General features: G+C 32.7%; 1 protein-coding gene across 1 annotated transcript in view; it reads left to right on the top strand.

The window, feature by feature from the left end:
* Positions 1-13,275, top strand: part of FSTL5 (follistatin like 5) — a 273,705-nt gene that overhangs the window by 138,007 nt on the left and 122,423 nt on the right. Inside the window, exon 5 of the mRNA XM_053976601.1 lies at positions 10,463-10,659. Within this exon, the coding sequence (XP_053832576.1) occupies positions 10,463-10,659 (197 nt within the window). The remainder of the gene's footprint in view (positions 1-10,462; positions 10,660-13,275) is intronic.

Below are 13,275 nucleotides of genomic sequence, written 5' to 3'. Positions count from 1 at the left end.
CAAGCAACCAACTAAGATGAAATTTATATATCAAGTTTGTTTCTAGAGTTTCTTAAATGAGTTTGTGGATTTAATTTCTATTTAGTGCAAAAATAAGAACTGAGGATACTTGTTTATAGCTCCAATTATTTCTATACAACAGCTAGTACTTTATTATCATTTTCCCACTGTGTTCCTGTTCTTCTGAAGCAACAAAAATATAACAGCAGCTAAAGTTTTTCTGCAATGGTATCTTAAGCAGTATTATGCAGATATGATTTTCCCATGCTTAAAAGGGTAATTTACACTTTTACAATATTAAATGATATGAACAATAACTTCTATCTTATTTGCAAATGAACCTAGCTGTTGCTTATTATCATTACTACACATAAGTATACATATTTATATACATGCTCTGTTTCTGACATAATTTCCCAGCGTATTTTCTCTGGAACTGTAATAGCAATATCAAATGTCGGGGGTTACTTTTCATTTGCATTTAATGCTTAATGTATCTACTCTTATTTGTTAACCTGTTTGACATTTGCACCTGTTGTTTAGCAGTCTGAAAATTGAAACAAATGTGTTTTCACAATAGATTTGTGCGTGCAGTTTCTGTGTTTTCCACACCTTGTCTTGCATTCCTTTCCTGCTGTTGTAGTTCTGTTAACCAGCACTGCTGCTACTGTTTTCTAACAGGGGTAGCTCAAATATCACATTTGAAACTGGAACTGATTTTATTCTAGAAGAATATAATCATATGGTAAGGTAAGGTATTTTGAAAATTAGTTTTTCCATTATATTTAGGAAGAATTTGAATGTAATGATTTCTTAAATAGTTTTGAGGAAAGCTTGGCCCTTTTCACTAGTTTTCTTTCACAGTTAAGGGTCTTTTCAGTATGCAGATGTTAGTTTAATTCAGTCGCTGAAAGATTCTCTGCTCGTGGCATTTGCTCTCATGGCTCCTTCTTCATAAACCAGCTGAACCGGTATGGCTTCAAGACTGTGCAGAAACTTTACAAAATTTACAGTGGGGCAGAGCGTTTTAGTATGGTGTGAGATGAGAATCCCCGTAAAGAGAAATATCCCAAAAGACAACCTATGTTATTTTTAAAGACTGGAAGCGAATTTACTTTGAAGTCATAGTTTGAAAGGAGGAAAATACAAATAGCAGATGTGGGTGTAACACTTCTACAAATAGACAAGAATTGTATCCCTTTTGCAGGTTCCATATTTTGAAATCTTACACTATCTCCCTTCATTTATCTATGAAGAGGAGACATATAAAATTAAAACTATCAATTTACATCATCTATTGTGAGGGATAGACATACCCAAATTTGCTCTGCGACACATACTAGTTGACAGGTTGAAAGTCCATATTTTAAAGTGTTCGATGTTATCGTATGATCACTGTCGCGTTTCCATATGTAAACCAGACCAGAAACTGAATGTAAAATACAGTAACTGTACCTCTTCAGGAAGCAGTGTATGTATTGAGTAGTACTAAGATAAGCTTCCACAATCTCAGCATCGGGCTCAGTGATCCATAATATGTTCTCAAGAAAAATCATTAACTGGACAACATAAACATATAAAAGAAATATTTTATTTGATTGTGAGAGTAATAAAAAATTCATGAAAGCTTTCCACTCTTTATTAACATAAAACAGATCTGGAAAGTGTTTTTAACATCTAAAAATTTTGATAATAGTTCTTATATGGTCTTTTCTTCCACAAATGATCAAGTCAGCTGTTATCTTTTAGTTAAGAGCATACCTTGATTTTTTTAGTACATCTGTTTTTCTCCTGAACTGACTTCTGCTGCTTAAAAATGGTGAAAACAAAACAAAAAGGACTATTCAAAGAAAGACATATGGTTACAGAATCATTGAAAGTATTTAATTTCATTGCATGCTTACTTTGAAAGTTACCTCTGTTTGGGGAATACAATGCCAGATATCAGAATCCATAAGCAAAATTAAGTTAATGCTGAAATAACATATTTAGATGTGTTCTCTTCAGATGCAAAAGCTGATCTGTATATAACTTTGTTTTGGTAGGTTAATTGTTAATAATTTTGGTAGGTTAATGACAGACATGGCACTCTTCATGTGGTCATGTTGGTATGTCTGACACTTGTCTTGAGTTATGGCTAGGAGTTAATCATCTTTAGGTTTGGAAAGCAGCATTAACTAAGTTATAATTAGTAAAAAACCACTATCCATCAGTCATAGTAAGAAAGCAGAAAGATTATAATAACTTGAAATTAGAATTAGCACAAATTTTAAAACAAAACCCAAACAATCATCTCCTTCATTTTACTCTAGTCAAGCATTTTTCATGTGTAATGAAAAACAGATCTTAAATTGATAGGAAAATTTGTTGGATTCTTATTACCTTCAGCTTGCTTTGATTTGAATCATATAACTGATAAGGTTGGAAAGACCTTTAAAACAATTAAGTAAGTCCAGCTGTTAACCCAGCACCAGCATTTTGTTCACCATTCAACCATGTCTTCAGGTGTCATATCCACATGTTTTTTGAACACTTCCATGGATGGCGACTCCATCGCTTCCCTAGGTAGTCTGTTCCAATGTTTTACAACCCTTTTTTTAGTAGCATAGAATTAATATGAAACCAGACAGAAATAAAACATCTTTTTAAATCCTTAAATCTGTGTGAATAAGGACAGTTTCTGCTGAAGATTAAGTGCTGAACAAAACACTTAGAAACAAAGCTTCAGCTGTAAGAAAACAAAGCTATGAATTTCATTGCAATTGGTGAAAAGCTGGAGTCTATTTTTTCTAATGCCTTCTGCATCAAACCATAGATGAGAAATATCTCTGTTAAAACATATATTTATAGGAATTCAGGAGTATTCAATTCAAATATTGATCTATTTTCTCTAGGTAGCCTTTTTTGTGGCTGTGAAAGAAAACAATGATCAAAACACTGTTTAAGGATGACTGGTCAAATTTTGTGCATAATCTGAGAACTTTGCAAGGTTCACACTGCATCTCTAAATACAAGTCAGGTTATGTAGGCCTTGCTTTTCTCTTGCATTGATTTACACAATTCTTAACTTCAAGTACGAGTATGAGCACAAATTCAGACAAAAGTGTGTGTGATGCTAAGTTATTGTTAATTTTTGGTTCCATATATATACACACACATAAAACTAAGTTTCCTTTTCTTATAGCAAAAAACTGAATGTAACAACCTCTGCACTTAGCAGCAAAACCCAGCTGTGCTAAAGGTGAAACAAAGGAAAAAGTGGCATAAGTGATGGTGGAGAATGAACAGAAATGGAGCAACAGAACTGCCGTCTTTTTTTTTTTTTTTTGTTAGACTTGGCCCAGTCTTCATACCTCACCTTTGTAAACCTATCAATATTCTACATTTCTGGGAATCTTTTAGGAAAAGGAAGATTGTGACTTAATATTTCATCTGTTTCAGTAACTTTCTGTTTCTTTTTAATGAGAGCCCTCTGACACACTTCCCAAAAAGCAGAAGTGGAATTCTGCATGATTTTCTGGTGAGGCTTACATTCCATATGTGTTTTCTTGCTAGATATGGAATGCTGGGGTTTTTTGGGGTTTTTTTTTTTTTTTTTTGTAAGCCCATACCGTTTTACAACTTTCATAGTATCACTTTAGATACTTCAAGTCAAAAATTGTTTAAGCCCTGTGGGAGGAAGACTAACAGCAGCAATGGTTGCATTAACTCAACTAGAAGGGAAAATAAAATGCTACATTAAACTTCTGTCTCAACCTTCATTTTTGATAATGCCTTCCTTTGGGATGCACTGATTTTCTCTTTTTCTCTCTCAAATTTCTTTTAAAGAGGACAAGGAAGCCTAGATTATCTTGTTAATGTTACACATTAATGTTTACTTATGAAATAGAAGGTTAATTTTTTCAAGATGTATGAAACACATAGAAAAGCTGATCTTAAAGCTTGAGCTGAATACAAGAAAAAACCCAAAATCCTGCATTTGTAAAATGCACCCATTTTAATCTCGTTTGCCATGGTGTAGTATTTCAAAGTAAGCATGAAAGAAATGAGTTCTGAGAAGTGATATCACTATATGGAATTAGTGTGGATTTGAGTTGTTTTACAACAGGGTCAATCCTCTAGAAGAGTCCTTCATTTTCCAGTTTTAGACTAGCACTGCTTACAGTGTTTGTGATGCTAACATGTAGTCCACACAACCCCAACATTCACTGTTTTCTCAGCTGTGGAAAATGATGTTTTGTTCATTACTGCCAACCTGCTAGAGCTTTCAAATGCCAGCTTGAAGCTGAAAGTTTATATGACCTACTTTCTTCCATCCAGAGATCTGTGATATATCAACTACTCTGCATTAACAACCAGAAGAACAGCACAGATCACTACCCCAAAAGCTGATTTCAGTACTTTTTAAAGCTGATTTTCAGTTACTTTTTTGGTTAATCTTAATGCAAATTTATTACAGCCTCTACTCTTATTTGACCTAAATGGCATTTCTCTAAGGAAGATCTGAATAGTATATCTGAACTATTGATTGTTTAGGCACTGAAAAGCTGTTTATATGTATTCCCAGATAAGTCTGGACACCAGACTTGTGCCAGTATGTGGAATTAAGTGAAATTATTACTTTTGTCATATTAATTTTAGTTTTGAAAACTTGAAATTGTTTAGAACATTTTAACTGGTGGTATCTGAGGAAAGGACAACATTATTTCTTATTTACAAAGTACAACTAAGGCTTTGAAAATCTAATTTCTCTTTTATATACCATTAGAAGTATTAGAAGTATTTTTCAAGGACAATAACAGATATAACTTTAAAATTTTGTATTTGTGTGTCTGTCTCTGGATAATTGCATGGTTTGTTTATGTGGGAGCTATTTTTATAAGTATATCCCATAACAACAGAGAACACTGTTGAACATTCTTAGAAAATTTTGTAGCTATTTAAACCTACTCGCACAACAGAATTGAGTACATGAAGTCCTTAACACCTAAGTATCGAAGCCAAACACAGATTCAAAATGTCTTTTTTTTTTTTTTTTTCCTTTTTTTTTTTATAGTAACTCTGAATGTGTAAAGCTAAGCAGCTGTTGGGCCAAAATTTGCAGGCCTGAAATCTCATGTTTTTTAAAAAATGGTGGAAAATTCTCAAATTCTCACTTTTTATTTAAAGCATAGCTTCAATAGAGAAAATCTTTGATGTTAATCCCTGTTTATTTGCTTTGAGTGTAAAGCTTTCCTCTCCACCTGCCTCAAATTCTGGGCCATAGGTCAAAATTTATTTCTATTGTATGGGTGAGATTTTTTTCTCTTCTAGGTCCAGTGAGGAGACCAAGGAATAAGGGTCAAAACTTTTGACCTCTAGATTTGGAACATATGAGTTTTATATTGAAAAATAAGATATGAGATTATATGTGACTTGAAGTTTCTTTCATTTAAACCTAAGCAATTTTGGTGGTCTGAAGTGTCCCTTTATTTGTTAGGGCTGCAAGTAAGATTACAACTTTCATGCTTTATCTGGAGACAGATGTTGAGAAATAGCTGAATGGATGAAGACCTTCAAGTTTCCCCTCATGTTATGTTTGAAATTGAATTGATCTCAGATATGTGCATGTGTATGTGCATATGAATGTGTGTGTGTGCATATCTGTATAAGTTTCTATATGTGTATATATATATATATATATATATATAAAATCTTGGATTAATTTCTCATGTTTGTTCCATGCAATATAATTTGTGATTTTACACTGAATTGTTTTGGTTAATTAGATTATTCTGAATATGTTCAGAATATAGAAGGTTAGAAGTTGCTGCTTATCAGGTCTATTCAATTTCCAAGATTCTGATTTATGTATATTTATGTTCTGGATTATTTAAAACTGCTTATATGAGATATGCTTCACTGAAAACTAGTTGCCAGTCACATGAAAACTAGTTGTCTGAAACATCCAAAGTTATTTTAATTTTAAAAGAATAATGTGGAAACCATTTGTGCTATATAGATATAGATAAAATCTATGTGCAAAATCACAGATAGCTCAGAATCAAATTGTATCTCAGCAGCTGATGACTTTTGTAGGGATAGACATGCTGTGAATATTAGCTTTCTGAGATAGGGGTTGTTCCTGCTAAATGAAGTGGCTCAGGCATAGAAAGGCTAAAGTATTAGCCATGAATGTGGTGAAAGAACTGAGATATCAGATGGTATGATTTATTGTGTTTTGAAAATATCTGCATTATTTTCTTCTTTGTGTATATTAGTGTTTTTCTAAAAAAATACAAAATCCAAGAATCTGAAATCTGACTTTGGATGTAAGGAGTGTTCCCTGAACTATTATCTTAGCTGATTCTTTAATATTTTTCTGCAGGTGTTAAGAATGTTTATATTTCTTTCCCACATTTTCATAGATAATTAGTTAATTTTGTGATAATTTTTTCTTTTTCAAATTAAGCATGACAAATTGTCAAACAGAATTTCTGTTTTAGGCAGATACCACTATTCAATACTGTCTAGAAGGACAATAGCACTCAAAATATAACTTTGAGCTGTTTCCTAGGTAACAGAGATACAGCTACAAAACTGTTGAACTGAATGGAAGGAAATAGCAAATGTTTCCATTTTTCTACTATTTTTAATTTGAGTGAATTAAATCCTAGGAATATCAGTACTTCAGAAAGTGCAAGATATGGAACTGGAGACCTGCACTTAGATTCCATTGTGTTTGTTCTGTCACTTTTAGGTTACTGCACATCTTCTGTGATTACATAGATAATGTCAGAAAATTTGTGAAATAAATCATAGCAGATTTTTTTTTATTTAGGTATCTTTTATTTGTTTGTTTTGGGTTTATTTGTTTGTTTGTTTTTTGACAAAAACTCTTGTGTACCAGAACTGGTCCTTTCCATGAATGAAACGAACAGAAAAAGAAATTTTGTGTTTTCTTTTTCTATTATTACTTTCTAGGATTTTTTCAGAAAATAACTATTTATTCTTTTAGGAATTCTAGTTCAAAAATGAAAGAAAAAAGTACTAGAAAACGGAATTAAATTAGTAAATTATGTACATGTCAGTTACCCTTTCATGTATGTAGCTAATTATATAGAATTTAGTAGGCCTTTTTGGAAGTAATATAATTGTAGTGTATTCCCAGTAGTTTGTCTTTCTCAATTTTATTAAGCATAAATTACTTTTCCTCACTATAAAGGTTGACGTACTTAATTCCCATTTACCATTCGTGTGTCATTGAGACAACTATTTCACAACTAATGCTTACTAAATTAGAACTTAAATAAAACAACTGAGTTTTTCTCTGTGCTGCTACTCCAGCCTGGGGGAGGTCTCCTGTAAATAGAACCTCATTCCTGTAATTTAAACATCAGCTTCACATTTCCTTAAATATTGCAGTAAAAGGCAATCATGACAATGAGATAAGAGAGCAATTTATTAATGAAATTGTGCCATGTTCACTAGGAGTCTCTCAGTATTTCCTTGTGATTCCCTTATCTGTCAGTAATGTCCATCCATCATATTTGTCCTTAAATTCCAGATGTTTGTGTACAGACTACTCTCAATTATGTATAAAAAATGAAAAGGTTTGAATGTAGTGTGGAAACCTGGTTTCCTGTGGAAACTTGGTTTACTACAACTGTAATTAGCTAAGATCATAAACTGACAGTTCATCTCTCACTGGCTTAAAGTGCGTTGCTAAAATTCATAGTAATATTTAGAAGGGGGGTATTAGATAAAAATATATATAATATAGTACTTCTAACAGATTACTTTGCTTAATTTGTGAATGAAGTTTTTCTACAGGAAGTACCCAAACTTCTGGCACTAGGAGTCTCTCAGATTATTTTGTATTAGACTGCACTTATACACATTGTATTAAAAAATGATAAAAATACTTTTCTCATCTGGTAAAATGTATAAATAGTTTATAAATATGCAATATTTAAGTGCTCTTATATGACTATTATACTAGCTACAGAAGTTTGTGCTATGCGAGGAGAAGTAGAAATGTAATGGAAAAGATGTTTTCTGAATTATTCTCTCTCTGAACAGTTCTTGTGACAGAATATATTAGTTCATTTTTCCTTAAGTTTTAGATGTACAGTTAATGCCTAAAGTACATTAAAATGTCTTTCCTGGACTGTGATCAAACTTCCTTTACAACTTTTTTCCATAAATTCTATTTGGAGTTAAAAGTAGCAAACACAACTAATTATTGCAATGTTTTTCATGATTATGTGATACATAAATTTAATTGTTTTTCCTCTAAATTTGCATGACTTATAAAATCGCTCATGGAAATATTTGTGCAATTCGTGCATAAGTTGTTCAGAATTTATAATTAAATAATCTTCAATATTCAAATGAACATTAGCATCATTATTGCCTTTATAGAGATGAAAACCTCTCTTCAATTCTTGGTCAATCATTAAAGTGAGAGACATGGTTCTGTGCTTGAAGGAAAAAAAATCATCAGTGTGAGTTTCTCTTTTAAACTCAGACATGAAGTGACTTGTCAATGCTACTGCGACAAATCCATGATTTAACAGATATTAAGAAAACTAACTCTTTGACTGTGTTCTGTATCTGCAAAAAATAGCTCTTTGCAGTTTTAAACTTGTAGAATGAGACTGATAATTTTAGGGGCTAAAATCTGAATGTGGTAGCTAGCTTTGATAGCCATCCACTAACAAATAGGATTTAAAATGGTGTTAGTCATCACCTTCAGCCAGACTGTCTTTTCAATGGCACCACAGCCAAAAAAGTTTTCTAGGGGAGACAAAGATGGTATTTGTTTTCTGGCCCAGTCTCTTGGAGTTCACCCAAATGAATCAGAGTATGTTCAAGTTAAGTGCTCTTTTCCCTCCCCACCACCTGGAGCCTGCATCCCTTCAGATGGCAAGGTTTGTTCACTGCAGCTTCAGAATGCCTGAGGAATAAACATTTCCCTACTGAGTATTTCTGCATTAGACCCCTGAAAAGCAGTCATGCAGAACTCAACTCTTAGAAATTGTATGGCCTCAATCTCCATGCCCCTGACAGAAGAGGACAAATATGCAAATACTATGCACAGTTTAGTCCGTCAGTTAAATACAACTTGGGTCTGTCTATTTCTGTTACTTAAATAGCTACATAACAGTTGGTGGCTTTTAGAAAAACCAAAACAAAAAAGGCTACAGTGTTTTTGATTCCAAAAAACATTTTTTCTTCCATGATTTAATTTTTAACATAAATCCTTCTCTTATAGATCTGAGTCTTTCTAGGATAGTGAGAAGCATTTAGGAACTTTTTCTCTCTCTGCTTTGTAATGGCTATGAAGATGTTTACAGTGTCTCCGTAGCAATGCACATACCATTAAATATACCAAAATAATTAATTCCAGTCCCATGCATGTAAATTAGACGTTTCTTAGAAGATCCACTAGCAAAACAAAACTGCCTACGCAGTTTCCATGAGGTAAACAGTTGTTTCATAAATCCTTGTATCTTCAGAATAGTGAGTAAAAAGAAGATTGCAGAATACCTTTCTTTGCTAATCAGTATATTGCTCTAGTCTTGAAGTCACTACTTGAAGTTAAGTATTGGCTAACTGCAAATATACCTCTGCAACAAATACGTGGTATTATGCCATTACACATTTACATGTCTCATCTTATAAAAAACCCTTTCAAAATCCTAAGATTATCCTTATTAAAAACCTCAAGCAGACTCCTTTAACTGTTTCTCTATCCAGTTTAAATATGCAGCAACTGACATAAGAGAACAGCGGGCATACATTATTTTGTGCTTTGGTTTAAAATAAGTACTGACTGTAATCACTGTATGCAGGACATTTCTGTAATATTTTCCACTTTATAGAAATGAAAGGAGTAAATCAGATCTTGTCAAAGATATCCTTTCTCTTCCTTTGGCAATCCCACCTTTTCTTGTTCAAATAAGCTTGCTATGTCCAATAAATGAAAACGTAGAGATAGCTTATGAGCACTCAAGAGTAATTTCTGCTTTCTGAAGTCAAATATTATTATGAAATATATAGCATATATTTTTCTATCATATTTGCAGGGTTTTTTTGCATATGTTGCATTTCTACATTTATATGAAAAGCTTTACCAAAGGTAAAACTTTAATAAATCTTCAGATGCACGTTTACAGAATGATAAATTAAAAAAGTACAGGCTTGGAAACTGATAGAAGTTTCCTTAGTTTCTATAAAAAGAAAACCTTGTCTAAGAAAATATCTAGAACTGCAATACTTTGTTTTTTTTTTTTTAGTTTGAAGTCCAGACAAGGAAATGTTATGGATCAAACTACTACAGAATTAATTTCTCATTTCTTAAAAGAACCTTGTTTGTAGCACTATATGCTTTTTTATGTTTTGATTTTGTTTTGTTTACCTTTAAACTTTTAATAGGAAATCAAGTTCCAAATAATCTTTTTGTGTATTTTCTTTTCAGGGGATAAATGCAAACCTACTGAATACACTGAAGTGAAAAATATGTTACTAGATCTACAAAACCAGAGATACATTGCACAATCAAAAGATAAATCTGTTGGTGAGAAAATGGCGTTAACGAAACTTCTTATAGATCAAATGTTCAATTATTTTGATTCAGACAACAATGGACTTGTGGATACTAACGAGTTGTCTCAGGTAAGGTTTACTTGTTTCTATTAGCACAGCGACTATTCAGATGTCTTTTTCAGGATCCGTACAGAGGGAATATAATTTAGAAAATGTGAGTCTCTGAGATGGAAAACTTCATTTGAGAATTTTTGAATGGCTAAATTATTCAGAAATTCTGTAGTGATTATTTAGAAATTTGAATATAATGCTTTGAAATATACTGTTTGTGTTAGAACACTCTAGGCTGCTGTGACCATGAGTTGTTTTATTTTCTGTGGCACACTAGCATCGAGTCCAAGTGTGTAGATGTATTGTAGAAGTTGAAATTAAAATAATGAGGTAAATACTAAAGAAGCATTACTGCTTTAACTTAGTTAGGGCTGCAGAAGTACAGAAGAAATCTTGCAAAGAGAGATCATGGTGGTCTCTAAATAGCAAATTTAAACTAATTACAGATCTAAACCAGTAATTGCTGCTCTGGTAGGCATAGCAGCACTAACTTTAATCTACCTAAAAGTATTGATTCTATTAAAGAGTGTTGATGGGGCAAATGTACCTTGATTTACCAGAAGTCTGTGTTTGAGAAACCTAATCATGGCTAAACTGTATTAATGAGTCTAATACTAGGCAGCTGATTACAATTTAAAAAAAAATAGGAATTTTAGATGTGAGTGTTGAACATCATCCTGTTTAACAGGATGTTTTAAGTTCTGTGGCAGTGTTATGAAATATGCTAGAGTTATCATTTTCATACAGCTAACTTTGAAAATTTTAGTTGCAGTTCCAAGGACCAGAGGGTGATTGCAAATACAGGTATCATGTCAACTACTAATACACTATTTCAGAAGATTAATTTAAAAATATTTTTCTGTACTTTTCCAGTATTGATTTTTCCTGCAACTCTTAGAGTATTTCAGAACTTCAACTTTTAAGGGACTTTAATGTTTTTATATATCATACAAATAATAATTTATCTATGAATATACTATATGAATAGATAACATAGATAGGAATCATATATTGATTTGCAAACTGTATTTAATTCTTCTCTATTCAGTTGCTACATGTATACTTTTCCTTTTTGTGTGTGCATTAAACATAGTTTTAAAATAATTTAAAAATCTTCCATTATTGTGTTTTCAAACTTTCTATGCATACTTTTCCCAACATGTTTTTTTTTCTATAAAGAGGAATTTATAATGGCAGATGTAAAGTAGTTCTTTTTCACAAGTTTGGAAACAAGTCATCCTTAAACCCCAAATATGTGGATTTTGGTTTTGCTAAAATTCATTGCAGAAACATCAAATTATTCAACCTACAGATGAATGTAAAGTAAACTCATTGTTAGTGTTGTTTGTGTTGTTATTGTATGGTTTGACAAGAGACTCAATTAACCCCATGAGGAGCACATGCTGGAGCAGTCAGTTCCTGAAGGACTGCTCCCTTTGGAAGGGATCGATGCTGGAGCAGTTCATGAGGAACTGCATCCCATGGAAAGGACTCATGTTGGAGCAGTTCATGGAGGACTGTCTCCTGTAGAAGGGGAAGACTGAGAGGAGTTCTCCCTCTAAGGAGGAAGGAGTAGAAAAGAGATCATGTGATGAACTGACTGCAGCCCCCATTCCCTGTCCCCCACTCTGCTGGGGAGGGAGAATATAGAGAATATTGTCAGTGAAGTTAAGCCCCTGGGAGGAAAGGAGTTTTTAATATTTAGTTTTATTTCTCATTTATCTTACTCTTGTCTGATTGGTACTGAATTCAGTTAATTTGTCCCCAGGCTGAGCCTGCTTTGCCCATGACAGTAATTGGTGAGTGATCGCTCCCTCACTTTATCTTGGCCCATGAAACTTTCATTATCCAGTCAGGGTCAACCATCCTCAGGGAGACATTACTGTACTCCTGAAAATGTTCTCAGCATTAGGAGAATTTTTCTCAGTTGTGCTCACAGTCAAAATTTTGAAATCTGCAGAGTTGTCATAAATAGTAGCTCCTGTCTGCATTTTAAATGTAATCATATTAAGGGGATATGAAAAGCAACATACTTGCTGTAGAAAACAAGGACTCCTGAAGTTAATTTATGTTCACGTGAATATTGAATTTTAGTTTATAGTGCATCTGAAATTTTACATCTTGTCAATCTTGCTGTGCAATCAGGCACTTGGATTGCATTTATTATCTCTTAGGTGTCCATATACCTAATGTAAAATTGAAATGAATCAGCTGGAGACTGGAAATGGTGGCAGCAACACTACAATTTTATTGATGCATTTTGGATCAAAAGTCATAAGGTTATTGAATTTGCATCTTGATGCAAGAGAAACAAGTATTTTTCTCCCAAAAAAAGCAAAAGAAGTGCTCTTCTTAAAAAAAACAATTTCAAATAGTAAAAAAGGTTTGGGTTTTTTTGAGTTGTTTTTTATTTGTTTGGTATGGTTTTTGTTTGGGGTTTTTTGGAATTTTGTTTTGTTTTGGTTTATTTTTTTAATACTTCAAGAAAGATAGCAATACATTAAAAATTGGCAGACTTTTTTTTCTGCTGTTTTCACAGTTCTATCATCTGGGTATAATATTTTTCATCACTTTGTAGTCCAATACAGAATTGCAGCTAAAAAAGAATTTTAACTCCAATACACCGTGTAAATG

This window comes from Vidua macroura, chromosome 4 (genome assembly GCF_024509145.1).
Source record: "Vidua macroura isolate BioBank_ID:100142 chromosome 4, ASM2450914v1, whole genome shotgun sequence".
Lineage (NCBI taxonomy): Eukaryota > Metazoa > Chordata > Aves > Passeriformes > Viduidae > Vidua > Vidua macroura.
This window is presented reverse-complemented; position numbering and strand designations above follow the sequence as displayed.